Below are 22,497 nucleotides of genomic sequence, written 5' to 3' on the forward strand. Positions count from 1 at the left end.
CTTCTAGACTGGGCTCTGCAGGTGAGTGCATGGTTTCCATGTGCTGTTACTATAACTCACAAGTGCAGAGCTAACCTGGCTCAAGTGTCCACTACCAGACCTCAGACATCATTTATGTTAACCCAGATATTTCTACAAATATTTCTCGTCTCAACTCCTAGACAGCTCATGGCTTTCACATAAACACATCTTTACTGAAAAAGAATTTACTTGGATTGCCCATTAGGCAAAAATACCAATTACTCAGTTTTGTACTGTTCTACCAGGGTGTGTGTGTGTGCATTCACGTGTGTGTTAGTAAAAAGAGAAACAGGTAAGACTGATACCTGTTTTTTGAAGATAGCATTCATCTTCAGTGACTCAGATCCACTCTTTGGTCCTATTGAAATGACTGATACATTTCCACTGATGAAGGATAGAGATCGTCTCTTTGACTTTGATCAAATCTCTGGCTGTTACTGTGACGTTTGCCTTCTGCTATGGCTGTCATTCTCCATCAGCCCAATGCTAGAACACATAGAAAATTATTTATTTTTAAACATTGCCCCTCAAGTTTTTTAGTTGGATTGCATAGCTTCCCAGTTGTCTGAAACTGATATTTATTCGCACTTTTTAATTATTTTAACACAGTATCTACTTTGGTCCTTGGGATTGCCCCTTTTCAGTTTATGCATCAGGGACTATTTGAGTATTATGCAGTCATTAACAATCTACACATACTTACACCAGTAAAGTTGTTTTTCAGTAATCCTCTTATTAACAACCATGACCTTGGTACCTTCCAAGATCTTGTTCTATATTGTTATCTTTCCTTTTCTAGCTAACATATAAAGTGATATCCCAGCAAATCTCATCTGATTTCCTGCTGAGTACTTCCTTGGTAAAAGAAGCAACTTCAGGTTCTCTGTATAAAACTAGGAACTTAAAGTATATTTACTTTTACCTCATTTTAGATTTTTGTATACCAGAAAATAAGTGAAAAATTTCCTTTCTTACTGTGTTTGTTCAGTTCTAAGAAATCCATGCTCCATTTAGCTCATCAGGTCATGTTTTTTCTTCTAGGACTACAATGATGAAATTCGTCAAGAACAACTACGTGAATTATCTTACTTAAATGGCTCAGAGGACTCTGGTCGTGGCAGAGGTATTAGAGGCAGAGGGATCAGAATAGCTCCCACAACTCCTTCAAGGTACATTTGTTCTTACTTTAAATAAATTAACAGCCAATAAGGATGGCAATACTTTGCTGGCCTGTTCTGTGTCATGATCACAGCTAGGAATAAACAACAACGATATCAGCAACAATAACCACCACCACCACAAAAGCAATAACAACAGATGCTTATATAGCTCGTAAGAGCTTTATATAAATTATTAACTCATCAAGTCCTCCATAGTAGGGTTAAGCATTATTTACAGGTGAGCAACTGATAAATATGTAAGCAATATACCTGAGGACACACAGGCAGTCTGACTCTAGACTTCAGAGTTTGAGCTCTTAACAACTTCCTAAGAAAATAAGAGGAGCAAACCTAAGAGTTTCTACTTTTTGGTTTTGTCCCCAGGATTAGGGCATGCAGATGATTCAATCGTATGCATCTTTGAACGAGGATGACCTTGAATGAAGAGAAAATTACAAATATTATCTATGCCTTAAATGGCCCATGAATTGATACAGTCTTGCCAGATAGGTAGACAGATAGATGAGGATAATGATTGATAGATATAGGTAGGTAGGTAGATATATAGATATTTATATAGATAAGTAGATTATATATATATTATGTGTGTGTGTATTATATATATATATACACACACACATAATACATATATATATACACACCACCAGGCCAGAAAGCCAGAAGTACATTTCTTACATGGATGATAGTAAGAATATTTAAAGCTTAGTTATATTTGACTCTGCAATGTCATCAGAGAAGATTTTATTTGATATTGTTCACTTTGCAAAGAAATTGGAATTTTTCTGCAACAGAATTTGTTTTGTAGGATTCTACATTTGCCAAGCTTTCAACAGAAAGCATTGTTTTGCAAAGAGGTAAAGTGAAAAATACTCCCAGCCTTCACACGCAGACTGTGTAATTCTGTCATTCTCTTTATCCTGTTATAGTTGGCCTTCAAATCTCTAAATGGCTTAGATTTAGAATACTATTTCATATATTGCATAGAAACCATCTTAAGAGATTCTAAGATACTTTGTGGATTCAGTTTGTTTTTAAAATTACTCCCCAAATATTTTCACCACCTTTCAAAACATCACTGTTTTTAACATTTAAGTCACAGACACCTCAAAAAATTTTACACTATCAGAAAAGAAGTTAAGAATGATCAATTTCCAAATAAAATATCAAGGAAATAATTGATTATCTAAAGGTAAAATGTGGCAATTATAGAAATTACTTTGATTAAAGGAAGAACTTCTGAAAATGTGTCAGTGATTATTTTCACATTTTTTTCTTTAAAAATTTTTTTTATATGAGCTTTCTAATGCTACCTAGCAACATTAGTTTATTGCTAAAAATTAATGTGACATAACATTTTTTATGGACTTTTTTAATGGAATCAGCCTTTTACAAAACATTTATATTAACTTCATCATGATGGGTTGTGAAATGACACCATTGCAGGCAATCTTAAATTGATTAAATCATAGGGTTTTAATAATGAAATTGTCACTTTTGTAGTTCAAAAAATGATAATTTTGGCAGTTTTATATGGTGCAACCTAAGTATGTATTGAATGACTATAGAGGCAACAAGTTTTTTCTATTCTATATTCTTTGGAATAGGGACCATTTAAAAAAATAATGCATTAACCTGCTTTTGAGACTACAAAATCATCATATTAAAGGACTTTGTTTTGTTATTGGTGTTCCTTAAGGTAATAATACATTTGTCATATTTGAGTGGACCATATAAGATTTCAATTTCAGTGAAGTTTTAATGTAAAATATTAATCTCTTTAATTATTTAATAAAGAATAGTGCATTATGATCTAGATTTTTAAATATCTTAGAAGAAAAATTTGATTGAAAGCTTTTGCTTTTTAACATTCCATATATCATACAATCTGATATTGCATATGTTAAAAAAAATTAATATTGAAAATTAAACCTCACTTTCAATGCTATCTTGATGTAATTAATGTATTAACATTAATAAAAGTAAATGTAGCAGAACTCTGTTGTCTTCTGTTTCAAACCACATGATGAAATATATCTGCAATTAAATAAGAATAAGAAAATAGCTTCACAAAACAGAAGATCATATTGATCAGAAAGTTCTTGAACACATGGGTTAATGGATGCTGATTTGTACATATTTATGAAATTGTGACTTTTTAAAGTTATTCAGTTACACTTAAATTCAAAAAGAACAGTACCTGGTATACTTTTAAAACTTTAATTTGTTGAAAATTTCTTTAATTAAAGGAATTTATGTTTCAACAAGCATATTTATGAAAACTATCTAATCTTCCAATAATAATGCATACCAGAAAACAAAGCATTACATCTATATATTATAATAATTTATATTACGTAATTGAAGAATTAAGATCTTCACACACATCACTGCTACATGTTGAATGAGAGTAAAGAGTGGAAAATAAAACATTTGAGGCAGATTGTGAAGGTTTTGTTTACTACAATGAGAACTAATACGTAGATAGAATCTAATGGAGCTTGTTAAAGAGGGGACTAATCATATTTGTTTCCAAGAAAGACTACTCAGTCACCACTGTGAGCGATAGAGAAGAATTAGAACAAAGCAAGAAAGACAGAGAGGTGTGTGGCAAGGAAGCCAGGGAGAATACAAGTTCATTATCCAACCCAGAAATGAATACCACTTGGAGTGTTAGAGGGATAAAGGACTAGATTATAAATTAGAATTTATACAAATTAGTGCCCAATTAGATGTTGGAGACAAGAGAGTGGTCCTAGACAGTATAACTCTCTGATGTCTGCCCTGGTTGGAGATTAATGACATCATCCACTAAAATTAGGTGAAGGACCAAATTTAATGAAGAATATAATTAATCCTAGGTCTATGGATTGCCAGTGTGACCTTGAGAAGGTGACTTGTACTTTCCGTGACTTGGTTCTCAACCTTTAAAATAGCTTAGAAATGGCTACATGACAAGGTTGTCAAGATTTTTAAGTTAGATGACACATGTAAGGCAGTGGTTCCCAAACTGGTCTGCACATTGGAGTCACTGAAAGCTCACTGCTGCTAGAGACTGTGACTTGATCGGCCTGGGGTATGGTCTGGAGTCTGGTGGTTTTCAAAGGTCTTTAGGTGACTCTAACATGCAGACCAGTTAAGGAGACATGATCCAGGGTATGGTGTGTGGTAGGAAGGAAAGAGATAACAGCCATCAGAGTTAGAGACTGCAGGGGTGCACCGTGAGGCACAGAAGGAGGGTGGGGGGCAGAAAATGGGGATAGCCACATTCCAAGGTGGGCCCAGGAGTAGATATCAGTGAATGAGCCTGAAGAATATAAAGGAGGGAGGAAGAAATATGGAGAAAAGCAGAGTCATAAAAGTTAGAAGAAGGCATTTTCCAGATAGTAACGCATAGTGATAAATATAACAGTTACAGTGGAATGGGGACTGATTTCCAGTGGATTTAGAAACCAGTGGGCTTCTGGTGATACCAGTCAAGAGTATTTTCAATAAAGAGGAGAAAGCAATAACTAGATTGCATTTGATTCAGGAATGAGCAGGAGGTGAAGAATTAAGGATAGAAAACTTTCAAGAAGTCAGAAAAATAAAGGAAAGAACATTGTAGTGTGGATTCAGCCAGGGACACTATGTTCTACATAGGTGATGTGAATCTTGAGTTGAATTGAGGACTTGAGTTGAAGAGAGATATAGGGTTAATATTCCAGGGAAAGGATGTAATGTGTAGGAGGTAATGAGTCAGATTCAAGAGACAGATTTTCCAGGGCTCTGTCTGGGAGACAGTTGATGAAGGAATGGGATGAGAAATTAGATTTGATTTGAGCATCATATAATTTTAAAGCAGGAAGAATTGCTATAGATTCAGAGATCTTATTTTACCCATTAGAAAAATAATCTACCTTAGGCTCAGGGAGTTATAACACTTACCTGTGATTATTCAGTGGTATGGATATAACTTGTGAATATAGTTTAAAGTAAGGTGATATATAATTTACCACCCACACAGGGACACTTTTGAAAGTATTAAAATGCTAAACTAGGACAACAGTTGTAATTCTGAACTATTCTGGGCAAACCTGGATGTATGCACACCCTGTATATAAGGTGCTTGGAGGTCCAGTGAAGGTAAAATTACTCTTTATATCCATCTTATAGATCAGCTTTTATATTATCATGCTAATGTAGAATATTGTGGTCTCAGTTATATTGTGCTTGAAGTGGGCACTGGGCCTTCTAGGGTCTCCCAGTGCAGGAGAGCATTCTCTGTACATTAGACTCACAGTAAGTTCTCTAATGATTTCTCTATTCATCATCTCTATAATCTATTTAAAAATTTTAAAAGCTTTACCAGCATTCTTATTGTTCACTCGTCAAGCTCATTTTCTGCAAGAGCCAGCTGACTGCTCCTCATAGCAGAAAGCATAACCTACAACCCCATCTGTGGGTGCAGCCAAACAGTGTGATGGTTCACATCCCGTGATCATTATTTCCCCCAAAGCTTTAGCGTTCTTGCTGAAAGCAGTGCTTTCTAGAGGCCAAACTTTCAGACATAATAAAAAGTGAAATAACCATGCTTTTGCCCAAAAACTTTAGACAAACACTCAACCTTTCCAAAGGCCTCAGAATACCATAAGAGTTTACTGCAACCATTTGATCTTACACTTTTAGTACAAGTTACTTTTGTGTCAAGCACTGCAGTACCAAGTACTCAGTGTGTTATTTTTTTTGCAGAGCCCTCATGTATTTCACTAGCACCATAGTTGCCATAGGAAATAAATTATATCAGGGACTGTACCAGTTCAGGGAGTTACACGTATAATGATAAATCAGTGACAATGACCTCAAACTTACGCTACTATAATAAGCAGAATGATATCATGATGGTTAGAGTTCCACATTTTATCGAAGTGCTGACAGATTTTTTTTTTTTTGTAAGTGAAAAATTGCCCATCACTGTCAATAACCTCCAGCATGGAGGAGACATTGACAATTATCAGCTATGGATGGTACAGTGAGTCATGTACTAGACACTGCTCTCATTTGAGACTTTTTTGGTAAATTTGGAATAAAAATCAGAGTGGGTTGATTTCTGTTTGCTTTGCTTTGAATTTTTAGTGCTATGAAAGAAAATATCAAATTATTTTACATGGTTTTTATGATAACTAAGTCATAACCAATATTTACAAAACTTATTCTGTGGAGGTCAAAATGCTATATACCCTAAAGAATCTCCATTAAACACACACACTCACAACACTCAGACATGCAGAAATAAATGTGGTTTTCTTCCAATTGTATAGAGGCTATAAGATGAGAGCTTTGCCTGCTCTCATCACTTGTTCCTCATCTGTATGTGACCTGTTTCTCCTAGGGGCCGTGGGGGTGCCATTCCTCCTCCCCCACCACCTGGACGAGGCGTTCTCACCCCTCGAGGGACCACTGTGACCCGTGGTGCTCTTCCAGTGCCCCCTGTAGCGAGAGGCGTCCCTACCCCACGAGCACGGGGTTCACCCACTGTGCCAGGATACAGGGCACCCCCTCCTCCAGCCCACGAGGGGTATGAAGAGTATGTAAGTACTCTTGAGAAATCAGTTATTAGGAGGAGTTAAGTTTGTTGGGGAATAAGCTAAACTTCAAAGACATTCATATACCACGAATATAGCAGATAATGTTTGCTGCAGAAAACAAATGTCATTTGCAAGAGAATTTAGCAGTGCATTTAAATGAGGGCATTTTGAGAAAAGCTTTCATCGTACAGGTGCCATCATTGTTGTTAGTATCAGTTAAATAGCTTAGATTTTAAGAAACAAACTATCCTGAGGTTTTCTTATCTTTAGAAGACTCAATCAATTTCAAAATGGAAATAATTATGAACATAATGTGAATAGTCATGTATTTAGATGATTATCCTGGGACATGATAAAGATTAACATAACTCAGAAGTATTTGACAAATATAATGTGATTATATTATAAATTTTGTTAATAATTTAAGGCCATGTGGCTGGTTTTTCATTTAAATATCCTACTCTCTCACTATATGAAAGATATGGAATTGGCAGGTAAGAATTCAGAACTCAAAAAATATAGAATGAACAGAAGTGCAGTGTCTCTAAGCACCTCCTCCCTTTCCAGTCCTCTGTATCACATTATCCTCCTTTTGACCTCTTTCATCCAGGTTGTTAGCTTTCCACTGGTCATATATTCTCGTGCCTGTATCCATTTCTCCTACTAGATTGTGAAAATTGTAAAAAGGGGCAGTTTTCTATTCACTTGTACAAACAACCATACTAAGTCCACTCTAAATGTTCAATTGAATTGATGCAAGCCAGATCATTGTCCTATGAAACAGATTCATTTTGCCTTTAACCTCTCCAGGGTGCCCGTCCCTTAATCTAGGTGTTTGTTTCATTCAACCATCCATAGACATGCTGTCCTCTCAAATGTCCTCTGTGAATGGTTACTAATATAAACTCTTCAAGGACAGTTACTGTCACATTCTGTGCATTCAAAACATATAAATGTTTTATGGACTGGTTAATAACCAAGGAAAAGGTAATCTTAAAGTGAAAATGGTTGATAGGTGTCACTAAGAACACATTAATGCTTAAAGCATGTTAGTTTTTAGGAATGTTACTGATTAAATATGAAACACTGACATATCTGTAAGAGTGAAGAAAAAATATTAAGTTTAATCTTGCTCGCGAGGAAGCGGCGCGGCTGGGTGGGAGTCCGGAAGCGGGAGTTGCGGACCGTTCGGCAGCCGCCATGCCGTCGTCGCCGCTGTGGGTGGCGGTGGTGCGCTCGGCGCATGGAGGCGCACAACATCCTCATGTAGTTGGGGCCTCCACCCTGGTCCAGCGCGCCCCGCGGACGCCAGCCGACCGGCCGTCCCTCCGGCCTTCCCGGCCCGTGCTGGGCGGTTCCGGCTCCCGGCCCGTCCTGGGTGGCGGCGGCCGCAGTTCCCGGCCCCGGTTCTCCCCGACCCGTGCTCGGTGATCCAGGTTCCCAGGCGGGCGGTGCGCTGCGGCCCCCGAAGGACGGCCGAGAGGCCTCGCCGCGTCCGGGCTCGTTGGCTCCAGGGCCGAGCCCAGCGAGGAATCGACAAAACTCGGTCCGCCGCGCGGTCCCCCACGTGTGCTTAGCGTCGCGAAAAATTCACATTCTGAGCCGAAATGCTTCCGGTCGCCAAAACCTCAAAGCTGCTAGTAAACCTGAAAGGCTGATGCTGTTCGCGTCTACTTCGTACGCACGTCTGTGTATCTGAAAATCATGGCATCTGTAAAATGATCAGCAGTGAGGCGGTAAGTTCCAAGACCAAGGTTAGGGTCCACGAGAGGATAGGCCGGTTGTGTCCAGGGCGTGTCGCCTTTTTATCAAATATGGAAAACTTTCGCGACAGAATCTCAGGATAGCACAAGTCGTAAAAACATGGAAATGGCCTGTTTTAACTTCATGCATTTGTGTATTTGCTCCTATCTACATTTTTCAAGTCTCATGCAAAAAAATCCTTTCTCCTCCCTTGGAAAATCTCCAGTCGATAATTTCTGAACCACACGTTGAGTTTGGTTTCATGCTTCTAGTTTATATTTCAGTGCTAACTCCCGTTTTGTGACCCTGGTGTTGTATATGTTTAATACAAGTTTATTCCCGTTTGATAAAAAAAAAAAAAAAAAAAGTTTAAAAATCCATTTCTGTGGGAAAAGGGGGAACATGTTTATCTCACATATCTTGTACAACATCAGGTATCAGTATTTAAAATCTTAGTCTGAAAATTGCAACATCTGCAGCAGAAAACATATTCTACCCTCTGAACAAGGCCACAGATCTGAAAACACAGACCCTGGTCCTGGTTCTACCATCTCTTCGTGAGACGTACGTGTAGGAAATAAGTGCTTGTTAAATGAATGAATGAATAATCCACAACAGGGATGGTGGGATTGTTTTTCATTTTTCTTTTTGTTTTTTATCTCTGAGGAACTAGGTCTACCATCTTTATGTGCTTTGCCAGTATGGTGTATTTGTCTTCCAAACAGAAGCCTAAACAGTCAAATCTTTATTTCAAAAATTAAAAGAGAGAGAAATAGCAGTCAACATTGTTATTGATCAAAGAATTTACAGGGCTTATAGGGCACAGTGAAAGAGAACAAGATTGGGAAAACATTGTAGTTTTTCATGTAGCTCCAAAAACATTGTAATCTTTCACATGCATTCCAATTTATAATGAATAGATCAAGGACTGCAAGGCAAAAAACGGTAAGCTACAAAGGAATAAAGAGTTTATGGAAGTATGGGTATATTCTGAAAAAGGGTATATTCTGAATGGGAAAATCTAAGAGGAGCGTGGTTCTTATAGTAAATAAAGGAAAATGTAAAGCCATGTAAATCTGATTTTTAAAACTTAGATTTAAAGTATCCAGTCCCTTTAATTCATTCACTCAGTCCTTTACTGAGCCTCTATCTTATTTCAGGCACTGCTCTGATGGTCCTAGAGATGTAGCTGTGAACAAAACAGATCAAATATTTACTTTCATAATGCTTACATTTTAGTGGGAGAAGACAGGAACAAACATATATAAAGAAATGAATAAAGTAACATCAGGTAGAGATAAGGGCTCCAGAGGGAGGTGGCAGGAGGGCACCACTATCAAAAGAGCTGCTGGGGAAGGTCTTTCTGACCTAGAGGTTCCAGCAAGTGTCTAACTAAAGGTAGAATCTAGGCCAAGGGGCTGCCTCTATACAAAGGCATCCCTGGTTAAGGAAACAGCAAGCAGAAAAGCACTGAGGAGGGACATGCTTGAAGTGTTTGGGGATCAGCAAGGAAGACATCAGGGCTGGAGAGAGTGTGTGAGGGGGACCAGATGAGGTCAAGGGATGGACAGGCCAATTCATGTTGCTATTGGAGAGTTTGGGGCAGGAAAGTGACATGAGCAGATTTATTTTTTAAAAGGTTTCTTCTGCATACATTGCAGAGAACAGAATATGTGGTAAGGTGGGCACAAGAATTGAAATAAGGAGACTGGCGGCATCCCCATTGACAAAACGAGCCTTAGAGGGGTAAGAAGAGGTCTATTCTGAGTGAACAGTGGAAATGATCTAGTAGGATTTGATGATGGGATAGATGGAGGAGGTAGGAAAAAAGAAAAGAGTAAAAGATAATTTTGTGAAGTTTTTGTGAAGCGAAGGTTAAACTGAACATTGGACTGAACAACCAGGTAAAACTGAGGTGCTATTTGTTGAAATGAGGAGTACGGAGTGACGCAGACGGGGGGGTGGAAAGTTTGGCCTTTAGGAAAGTCTGTTGTGTTGCTGGGTGGACACCACCTGACTTTCGAAACAGAAAGCAGCACCCCACAGTTTGAAATGTGTCACTAGCTGTGTAATTTATAACACTCTGCTGCTTGGATTTCCTCTTCTATATAATGGCGATAATCATTTCAGCCTCACAAGACTTCAATGAATGTTAGAAATAAGCATCCATAAGCACTTAAAACATAAGCATGCATAAGTACCCCGAACATTATAGACAGTCAATAAGAAATAACTATTACACAACATTTCATCATGTATTATACCCTTAAATTTCTCCCTGGGATAAGCTATGGACCCATTGAAGTCACAGACATTTAGCTACTTTTTGTGAATTAATTGGGCATCATTATTTGCAAATAGGAGAAGCTATGTCATCTTCTTTTAGCAGTAAATAAATAAGTAAACAAACCTGGGGGTGGGAGCTCTGTCAATGAAAATCAATAAACAATCTATAACAGGAATAGAAAAGAGTTTTATTTGAACCAAACTGAGGACTATAACCCAGAAGCCAGCTTCCCAGATTACTCTGAGAAACTGCTCCAGAGAAGCAGGGTTTTCAGCACAGTTTTATGCATTGTCAGAGCAAAGAACATCAAACAAGTCAGGGATACTTTCCTTCAAGGTTTCAGAAAAACAGATCAGCATGTACACAGCAAGTCAATATGGCCCTGGCACCTGGGAAGGGAGTCTTATCATTAAAGGAGGACCAGCACTGGCGTCCCAGGAAGGGAGGCATTTAGTCTTTATTTTTAACATGGACATTCTTTACTTCTGGTCAGTGCACCCTTTTCTTTAATAATTAAAGCAGATATACAATGTATGTTTGATAGGCCACAAACAGGCTGTTCTAGTTAGAATATAATTCAAGTTAACTCATGTATAAGCCAGAATGACTTCCCCACATCTCAACATGTAAAAATTTCCTTTATTAGGCATCATGAAGTCCAGTAATAGGAATGCCATCAGGCCTTAAGAAATAGCTAAACCGAGGCACTAGCGTCCCTCCCCACATTTCCTCTCTGGGTTTTTGCATATGGTTTCATTCCACTTTAACATACAGACTGGATATTTGGTTTTGCTGATCAACATGACTCAGCATGTGGTGCTGCCAAGTTTACACATCCAAGTCCAGTTCTCTTCTCCTACAGATACTGACTGGCTGGCCATCTCTCAGCTCTAATCTGGATCCCCAGGTGGGAGAATTGTGTTCATTCGGGCTTGCCAGGTGTCTATGACTGTAGAGCAGGAGTCTCTAGAAATCAGATCTGGGATCTACAGACTCATCAGCTACCAGTGATGTGGGTGGTGTAGGCGTGACATTCACACAACATAAGCATGGTTCCTGGGTACCCAGCCCCAAGGACCATATGGAGAGGCATTAGCTTCTAGAGAAGGAGAAAAATATTATGAAGTTGACAGAGATACTAAATATACCTACAATAACATACTGTTGGTAACAGGAAAAAGTAGATACTGTCTTTTAAAAACGTACACCTTATTTTATTAAAACCTGTCATATTTTAATTTTTTTCTATAAACAATCCAATAAGTACATACAAAGTTGGACATGTGGCTGGTAAGTTCTGACAGCAGTCTTTGAAGTCTCCATCCAAACCCAGATGAACACTAGGGCCACTGCTCTCTGCTCTAATTTTAAACAATTCATTCCTCTGTAAGCGGTAAGAAAAACAAAAGTTTAAGTGTCTCAGTAGCAAAATAACAGCACCATGCTGAGTTGATTGTGAAAATATCAAGGGGTTCTTAACTTTCAGATAAAATTACTTAGACAAGATTCCCTTTATTATAAATGACACTACGGGGCAATTTACTCTTCAGACTTTTCTTCCTTCCCTGCTGAGGCTCTGACCACGTGGACTGTCTACAGGTGATCAGATCTTCTCGTGGCTGCTTGCCCGACCTAAAGCAGCTCACCGTCAATGAGACTGCTGTTTAAAACCATGTTTAGCGTTAGTTGAATCTTTTAAAAAATGTGAAGTTTAGTTTGTTACATGTCCTAATCCAGACTTTAAGTATTTTAAAGCTTCTCTTCACTGACTTTCTGCTAAGAAGAGTACATTTACTTTTTTCAGCTCCATCATCATGATTGAAGTAGAGTTGGGAAAGATATTTTAAAAAAGCTCCCACACAACAAAATATAAAGCTCTATCAGTGGATAATATGTAAAGTAAACTTAAAGTTTTGAATACCTACTAGGTTCCCGTCGCTAATCTCATGATAACACTACCAACCAGTTATAGTAGATTGAGGCTTGTACCCAGTTTTATATTCTACATAGTACTTGTCTCACAAAGAACTCAAACACATGTATACAGGTCATTTGTACTTCATACCTTAAATCCAGATCATCAGTCAGTGTTTGAATCCCCTCAGCAATATTTAGGACATCTCCCAGACCCTACACGAGCATCTATAACTATAGAGAACTCAATACATCTAGAAACTAGGTGCCGGAAAAATAAAAACTGTGATTAAAGAGACGCTGCCTCTACTTTCAAAAGCATGGTGTCTAGTGGGAGGGTCAAAGAGTCTAACAATTAACATATAATATGTAATTGCTGTGTGGGGCTCTTATCTTACTCTATTATAATTAATTGTCACTCTTATCTTCTCCCACTTACAAGATTTAGACACTATCGGATGTGTCTAAATCGTGTAAGTGGGAGAAGAAACTGTTTCTTACATTTATCTTATGTTTGCAGTTCTAAGTAATGTGCTTGGTAATAGCAAATAAACCTATGATATTGTTGGAAAGATGTTATACACATGCACAGTTCCATACATATACACATTCTACATAAACAATAACTGAATGAAGGTACAACATAGCATATATTGTGTCAAATAGAGACTATACCTTCTCCAGCAAAGATAATTATTTTCACAACTATGGGTATTTAGAAAAACCTCTAAGACGGTAAGCAAAACAACAGCAGGCCAAGATGAATAAGTATTACTTTGAGAAGTAGAGAGAAGAAGAAGGATTCTCCATGCAAAAAGGAATGATAAAGGGGAAGGCAAGAAGAGGGACTTTTCAAAGCAAACCCAAAGAATACAGGAAAATAATTTGGGGAAAGAGAGTTCATTTAAAATAGCAGGGGAAATAATTGAAGTTACAGATGAGCTCGAAGTCTGAGGTTATAATGCCACTGATTGTATAATAAAGGGCCACCTGAAGGTTTTTAAGCAGAGGATAAACTAAGGTTTGGGGGAATTTTATAATTCTCAGTTGGTTAGGGTGGATTTAGGGATTCGACGACAATGGTGAAACTTAGTGAGAGGTGGCCTTGGCAATGAGCACAGGAAAGCGACTGGAAGAATCAAGGCAAAGGTAACACTGAAAATGGAAACACTAAGGTCTGCTGTCAAGTGGATGAGGGAGGAGTAGGGACAGGCAGCCCAGGCTCAGGCAGAGGTGTGTCGTGTGGGGGTGGGTGCGCGGGGGACAGGAAGAGGGAGGGCTGTGCTGGAAGCACTGACCTTCCAGGCGCGGGGAAGTGCTCACACAGTCATGTTCCTTTGTTGCAAAAGTAAGGTGTTTTACGTGCTATCAGTTGCGATCACTTGCCTACCTGTCACACTTTCCCACGGGTGGGGTCGTGTTGGAGTGGATAAGGCTGTTTGTGAGAGCATGCCAAGTGGAGTTTGTGTTGGAGATTCTTTAAGTTTGGGTTTAGTCGACTAGTTTTACTTGTATGAGTTAGGTACTGCTAACATTGCGTTGTAGAAGTAACTCCGGGGATACTCTTCCCGGCTCATCCGGTGTATTCATGGATGGAGATCTGAGTCTGCTGTTTAGTTGTGCCCTCGGCACTGGTGCTGGGACACGTGCTTAGTGTTGGAGGAACCAGAACTGAATGGTTTGGGGCTGGAAATGTTCTGTCAAAAACTCTTCTATGTCATTTAGCTCAACTGTGAAAGAAATTTGATAGGGGCTTCCCCAAATGTGACAATTCTAACAGTCTATAACTAACCAGCAATGAGATGTGAAACTGAAAGAAATGTTTCAAAACTATCAGTGTTAACAATGTTTTTCTATCAACCATGCTAGAGGGAAAAAACTGAATTTCTTCATCTCTCTATAGAAGATATTATAAAATCATTGTCATATTAGAGGTGATAAAAAACTGTGCTTCAAAAAGTAGGGAAAAGTCCTTTAGGGGTGTATCAGGCAGTTAATAAAAATACTATATTATTCTCTGGAATTTGTGATATTTGTAGTATTTTCAGCTTTTAAAATTTTGCAATTGGTCATGATTGCTTTTCTCTTTCAAAATAAATATTCACTCTCATGCTTAACTTATATTAATAATTTTGTAACCTTTTTCTTAAAGATAGAATGCAAAATTATATAATCTTCAAACCCATAAACTCTGGATCCCGTAGAGGAAAACAATGGGAACATTTATAGGAAAGTGTATATATAGGGCTGGAGGGGTCCAGTGGGGTATTGCTTAAAGAAAGAACTGTGTAACCTTAGTTTCTAGTACCGCAAGTCTGTTCTGCTGTCCTTAGTTACAACCATGCTGGTACTGTTGATAAGTATGCTGTTCCTTTGTGGAAATTCTGTCCTTTTAACAAAAGTTTTGTGGGAGAATTGAATGTGCAAGTAAAGGCACACAACTTCTGGAAGTGCCCACCAGAACATCACACTGTATGAAAACATACTGACAACATCATAAATACTCTCTTGCATCTTATGTGTTGGTATAGCATGAAAACAAACAAACCAACCAAAAACAAAACCCTCAGACACGCAAAATAGTTTCTAGTTTCAAAAGACATAGGTCTAATTTATTTTTAAATTACCTCGTGGTTTTTCCAACGGTTCATACCCAGACAGGGACTCACTCGTATGGGGGCAAACAAAGCAAAGAGAGATGTCAGCTCAGTTCTACAGGAGAGGTGCTGGTCATGTATAATCAGTCATATTAACCTAATTTATAAAATTCATTTTGACAAATTGTTGAGAAGCTTTTCTTCCCATCGGTCTTACTAAGCCTGTTGGCACTGTAGCACATCCTACCATATATTTCAGACTCTGAGGCATCCTTCCAGTAACAATGAGAGAACTAGAAAATTCACTGTAATTCAATAGTCCTTAAAAGTTCCATAAATGAATTCAGGCTGCCAACCTTCAGTTTCATGTGTATGGAACATTTTTTTGACAGGAGATGGAAATAAGTATTAAATGATAATTGAAATCAATTCTTGTGCCATTTTTGTGGAAGGAAAGATTATGAGCCTGATCTATAATGCATTTCGAGGGGCGCCACATGTGGTGGTTTTCTGTGTAAAAGCTAAGAGCCTTCACCCAGCGAAGGGAGATTTTTATTAGAGTTTCTAAATTGATATTTGTATTCCATTAAACGTTCTTGTTTAAGTTTCATGCTCAAGTCTCTTCTTAGCAGAGACTAATTTACCAGAATGCGTTGTAGGATTTTGTTTTGTGAAATGTAACTATTATTTACAATAACCAAAACATGTAAGGGTAATGAAATACTTTTTGAAACTATAGAATGGGCATAATACTACTGTGGTTCAAATGTTCATAGAAAGTTAGTGGTATTTAAACACTATTAAAATATTAAATTATGTGCCCAAATAATATAAGATGCTGTCTTTTAAAATTGTGTGTATTTTTCTTCTAAAGTTGAAGCTTGATTAAGCCATCCTTCTTCTAGCATCGTGTTTTACTTGACTAAGCCATTTTAGAACAGATGCAGTTTCTTCTGTTGGCCACACACTTACGATTGTATCCAAACCTGTACCTTATAATTACCATGATGACTAAGGTCTTTTTTAACACTTACAAGGATGAATATAGGTTTTCTCTCTGAAGCTTTTTTAAGGTGAATTTTAGCTGATGGAAAATATTATATCACAATGTATTCTGAAGTTTCCTCCAGGCTCTGCAGCTGTGATATTTTTGTAGTGTCTGCTATAGACAAGGGGGAAGAGAGCAAAAACTGCCACCTCAGCCTTAAGGAGATCTACCATTCTCTTGCTTTTTACATTATTAGTATATATTACGTTTTTTTATCTATGGTTTATATACAGCATGGCCTAAGGATTAATAATGAAAGTGAGTTGAGCATTACTTTATTTCTATAAGTATGTTCTTAAAAGGCTGTTCTGGGTACAAGTTAATAGTTTCTATATCATTTTTTTCTTCTGAGTTGATTATGAGTTTGCCTATTATATGCCCACTGAAAAATTAAGACCGAGTATAGGGTGACAAATACCTAAGCATACCTAAGAATCCCAAAATTATTTTTTCTTTTGCTGGTTGAAAAGCATTGTTTTATGTGTTTTGCCAATACCTCTCTCATAATTTTCTGTCAAAGAAAACTTAACTAAATACGACTTGCATGGGTAGTATTTGCATGTAACATTTTTCCAATGTAACCATTCCTATTATATTCCAAATAGGAATGGTTACATTGCATTAAGTCCTTGTCCATATTTTGGCTATCTTCCATTATGGATTCTCCATTCAGTGGAAAATAGTGGCTGCTAAATCTTTCCATCAGTTACAGATTTTTGTGATTATTTTTTGTCATATGAGCTAAAGGCTTTTACTGGGGAAGCTACAAATGTTCTTTGCAATAACTTTTAATAATCTCATTATTTGAATTAAGGTAATTTCTCTTCATTATTGAAGATGGGAAACTATTTCCCTTTAAATGAAACCATATTGTATGATAGTTTTCATATGTAACTTAGGCAGCAAATATCATTCCAAACTAAATCTACCAAAGCCCCTTCCTCCATTAAAAGAATCTCCATTAAAATTTCTTCCCAAACTACCAAGTTTCATCTAGCTGTATTCCCCTTTTTCTATTCTAAGCGCCTTACAAGGCTATAATAACATCACATTTTCAATTTTCATCTCCAAAACTATCTTAAACCTTGACTGTCACTATGGACCTACTTGTTTGAGAGGCTCCAACTATTTGTGGACTTTTCCATTCAGACATTACCTCTCTTCCTACACCCACACATCTAAACCATTCATCAGTGTCTCCCCAGTTAGGGTTCCTCCTGATTTGTCTCCTTCTATTTAGTTGAACATCAAAAAATATACACTCATCTTTTGTTTCTTGGTTTTGTTTTAAATGCTAAATTCAGGTTTGTTTTCCTAAAATACTAAATTCATCATGTCACTTCTTTGTTAGAAAACATCAATCTCTCCCTGTTGCCTGAAGAATAAAATTCCAACTTCCTAATTTTATTAGAAGATGAAGTACTTTAATTTTATGAGCTTACTTGCTATTAACTGTGTTTCATTTTCAAATGAGATTTTGACCATGAATAAAATAAATGAACAAGCAAGAGAGAAAAATTCTAAATTTATGTAACCAATCCAGTTATCAGCATCTTTATAATTCTTAGTCTATTAAAATGTATTGTGCTATTTGATTCAATTTAACTTATTTATTGAATGCCCATTTTATATTATGTGAATTTCCACAGGAAGAGGCAATGAGAGATAAAAAAATATAGTTACCTTTAATAGGTGGCTGTTGTATTTTAGGACTTTTAGATACATAATCTCACAACAATAATAAAGGGTAAGAGGTATAATCCTTGCTTTTCCATTAGGGAATTGTGGGATCAGAGGATTAGAGAAATCCATCAGTCACCTGTCTGACAGCAGAGCCAGACAGCTCTGTCTTCAAAATTAACATATTTTTTGGATATGAATATGTAAAAGGCAAAGCTTCTGGCTTTAAAAGAGCAACAGATAACACACCTGGACAAAAAAAACCCCAAAACTCACAGGTTCTGGGCAGAGTATAATTTGTGAGAGTGGACTCAAGACTTCATTGTGAGAAATATGCTAATATTTTCCTGACTTACTTCACAAACTGGGTTTAAAGTAACTATGACACCTGCTGGAAATCCCATTAACTAAACATACCTGTAATTTTTTATTTGCTTTTCTTCCACTCAGAAAGTTTGAAGAACTGATTAGTTCTAATGCTATCTATTTGATATAGTGCAAATTAAAAAAAATTAGGGGGGAACATGACCAATAATCTTCAACTTTATAGTAGTAGGATAGAAAAGACTAGGGCAGTTAGGCACATCCTCAAGTTCTTTGGAACTATAGCATATTAAAAGTAGCAAAAAAGCCCAATGATGGCAATAAATAATGATGATACTCATAGTAGAAACAACTAATATAATTAAGTACTTATTATGAGCCAGACACTACGCAAAATTTTTCATCTTCAACATTGAATTTTTACAACAATCTTATTAGGTTGGTATTATTCCCATTTTACAGTTGAGGAAACTGAGGTTTAAAGAGGGTGAGTAGTATTCCCAAAGTTACATGGCCAGTAAGCAACAGTGCAAGGGTTCATAGAAGTCCAAGGGTAGTGCTCATACTCTCCAAGCTATAACATAGTACTTAATACACAGCAGGTGCTTGCCTAAGTACTCTACATGCATAGACTCAAGTTACCCTCTTTGCACCTCTATGAGTTAGGTACTATTACTTTCTTAGAAATAAAAGCTTACATGCAGGGAGAGATTGAGTAGCTGGACCAACATCATCCAGGTAATCAGAAACAGAGCTGGGATTTCAAACCTTCTGGCTCCAATCCACCTCACCTTGCTCTGATGTCTCTGGGTAAGCTAGCAAAAAAATAAAAAATCATTTGAAAAATTAGTTACAAATGATACCAATGGAAAAGAAATGAGTGAAATACTTCAAAAAACCACCTAGTAAATCCACCTGGACTATAGTGAACAAATAAAATAAAGGACTTGTGGGGGATGGGGCGAGGAGGGAAGGCTTGATCGTAAGTTGGAGCAAAATAATAAAATGAGTTGTCAGAAAAATGCCTGGAAGAAAATGTACTATTTAAGTTGATTGTTAGTGGGGACTGGTTGACCATTTCTGAGACATCCGAGAATTAATGTGGCGGTGCACATCGGCAGGGACTGAGGCAGGCAGACACCAGAGGCAGGAAGCACCATGAAAAGCTTTATGTCATGATCTCAACAGGAGTGGAATAGAAAAGAGGGGGCAATGAAAGACATAGTAAATTAATTAGGAACTCTGGAACTAATTCCAGAATTTCAGTCTTGCAAACCATTTTAGGTAATCCAAAAATAAAATGTTATTCAATATTATTTCTCTTTTCCTTTTTTCACCTTGAAAATAGTTTATTATAGAAAATGTCTCTTCAAAATTTATAAATATGGCAATTAGTTTCTCTTCCAGCCTTATTGAGATATTATTGCCATAAAACATATACAAGTATAAGGTGTACAATGTGATGATTAGATACAGTATATATTGCAAAATAATTACCACAATAAGGTTAGTTAACACTTCTATACTCTCACGTAATTACAATATTTCTATGTGTATGGTGATAACATTTAAGATCTACTTTCTTAACAGCTTTCAAGTATATAACACAGTATTGTTAATTATAGTGACCATAAATCTTATTTATCTTCTAGGTGGGAGTTTATTCCCTTTGACCAACATCTTCCCATTTCCCCACCCTCAATATTATTTTTTGTCACCCTTTTTTACTGTAAATCTTGCTTTCCAATTTATCTACATTGTGATAAAAGCTTCAGTTAGGACACATTTTTGACAGTTGTTTATGAAAACCACAATCTTTAAGTGATATTTAGAAAAGAGATTTAGAAAAGAAAAATGATGTTCATTTTTTTTACTATAAGTAAAATAATATAATGTAGTCCTATAATGACTACAGATTTCATTTCAGCCAAATGCTTGAACCACTTTCTAAAGTGATGTTTTAAACATGACATTACTATAACACCACGGTTTTTACACTAATTCTTTTCAGAGCACCCATCTGTCAAAGGCAATTTTAGCCCTTGCTCTGGTTGCATAATAGTGGGGAAAGAGTTTTCTGTTTTGTTTAGTTGTGTTTAGTAGTTTAATCTTTATTATGTGTCAGAGGTCACTTCTCTGCAGAGCCTCTGCAGCTCCTCTGGGGGTGGTGTGGGCTGGCGAGCAGTGACCTCTGAGGGGAGGAACAGGGCTCAGTCTGAGGGAGGAAGTGATGTGGGTGAGGAAGGGGAGGGAAGGAAAGCCAAGACTTTCTGATGACTAATAAAGACCCCCTTCCTCTTCCACATCACCTCCATTAAATTTTGTTTCTATTCTACTCTGAGGAGAACATTTCAATGTTTAGGGATTGTGGAACTGTCTTTATCCCAGTGTATTTTCTAGGCATTTGCATTCCTTCTGGCTCCCTACCTTTCTTTCTGTTCCTTCAGGTCTTTCAGCCAGAACCACTGGGACATCTAGACAGTACACAACAGAGCTGGTCCAACTCAGGGGTCAGCAAGCTCTAATTATAAAGGGCCAGAAAGTAACCATTTTTGGGTTGCGAGAAACACAGTATCTGTCACAACTACTCAATTTTGCTGTTGTAGCACAAAAGCAGCCATGCACAGCACATAAATGAGTGAGAGTGACTTCTGTGTTCCAATAAAACTTACAAAAATAGGTGGCGGGGCTGATTTGGCCCATGGGCTTAATGTATAGCATCCAATGCATTTTGTATTTATACCATGACAAATGTCAGAACCAAATTTTCAAGAAACATATTTCTGCAATGGTGGCAAAAAGAAGATCCTGGAGTTTTAGTTTATGTGAATTACCTGAGGCCACTCCTGTTCTCATAGGAGCTGCACGCCAAAGAGGAGGTGTAAGATATTACATCAAACCATATAGAATTTACTCCATCAGTTCTCAGAGATGGTGGTTTGCATAAAATTAATTTCATTTCAAGCCCCTCCTGCCCTTTTAAAGATGCAAGTGTGATGTAGCACACTGCCAAAAAGCTCACAACAACAGCTAAATACCACTAAAGAAAAAAATCTCATTTTCAGCAGAGTTTCTGAAGGTGGGGACATGGAGACACTGTGCAGGTGAGTGTCTTGTTAAATGATAAATGAGCTTCGATCCAAATATTTTTTAGAAGAATGTAGGTACAGTAATACCAATATTCTATAAAGCTACCTACTCCTGATGATAAATTCTCCTGTGTCACCTCACTGGTGGTGCTATGTCCCCGCCATTTGTAATAATCCAGTATTGCAAGCTGCAGTCAGATAAATATTCACACAAGTGCACTACTTGTTTTATCCTGAAAGAACCTGTTCGCCATGGTACCTCAGACAGACTCAAATTTAATGTATCCTTTAAAAAATGTATTTGGCAATAAAAATGTTGTGGAAATTGATCTTGTTATAAAATTTAGAACCTTAGATTTGACATTAAGGCCACTTAGAGACTTCAGCAATCAGTAAGGCAGAGAGGGGACAACTGAATTTCAAGGTAATAGTTCTGAGGCCATAAAGTGAGAAATTGGAGCAGCTTACAAACCTAATCTTTCAAGTAGGTCATTTGTTTGTCACCTGCTCCTGCTCTAGGGTACTCCACATGTACAAACAAAAAAATAAATAATGTCTTCCTTTCTGGCATTTTTTTAAATCTGAGCGGAATAGACCTGAGTCTTTTAAGATTATTCCATCTTAACAGAGGATCAGCAGGAAAACACAGAATCATGCAGCAAGCGATTTTTAAAAGAATATAATAACCTAATAAATAAGCACAATAAGATGATTATAGTTAAATTTAAATTTGGAGAGTTATAACAAAATAGGCTAGTTTGACTTCAGAAATAAAGTAATATAGAATCTATTATGGGCGTGGAGATTAAAAAAATTATCAAGTTGACAAGAGATGGTGAAAAATTCATATTTGTACTTGATGCCTGTTAGAAGCTTGATTTTATGGTACATGTAATATTCATGACACAATTCAATGGAAGGAGAGATGTAATACTTTCTGGAAAAGTGGAAAGTTCCTTGTTCAAGGCTCCCTGTGGTCTGTGAAGGACAGGCAGCTATAGAGATGTAATTGCAACCAATTTCTCAAAGTTAAGCCTGAATCAGTCCTG

General features: G+C 37.2%; 1 protein-coding gene and 1 long non-coding RNA gene across 2 annotated transcripts in view; one reads left to right on the forward strand and one right to left on the reverse strand.

The window, feature by feature from the left end:
* KHDRBS2 (KH RNA binding domain containing, signal transduction associated 2) overlaps window positions 1–22,497 on the forward strand; it is a 754,183-nt gene that overhangs the window by 429,372 nt on the left and 302,314 nt on the right. The window contains exons 5-6 of the mRNA XM_082414355.1: window positions 1,063–1,190; window positions 6,571–6,769. Of these exons, the coding sequence (XP_082270481.1) occupies window positions 1,063–1,190; window positions 6,571–6,769 (327 nt within the window). The remainder of the gene's footprint in view (window positions 1–1,062; window positions 1,191–6,570; window positions 6,770–22,497) is intronic.
* Window positions 1–22,497, reverse strand: part of LOC309638419 — a 328,072-nt gene that overhangs the window by 284,990 nt on the left and 20,585 nt on the right. The gene's annotated exons all lie outside the window — the stretch shown is intronic.

This window comes from Balaenoptera physalus (assembly GCF_965194825.1).
Source record: "Balaenoptera physalus genome assembly, chromosome: 11".
Classification (NCBI taxonomy): domain Eukaryota; kingdom Metazoa; phylum Chordata; class Mammalia; order Artiodactyla; family Balaenopteridae; genus Balaenoptera; species Balaenoptera physalus.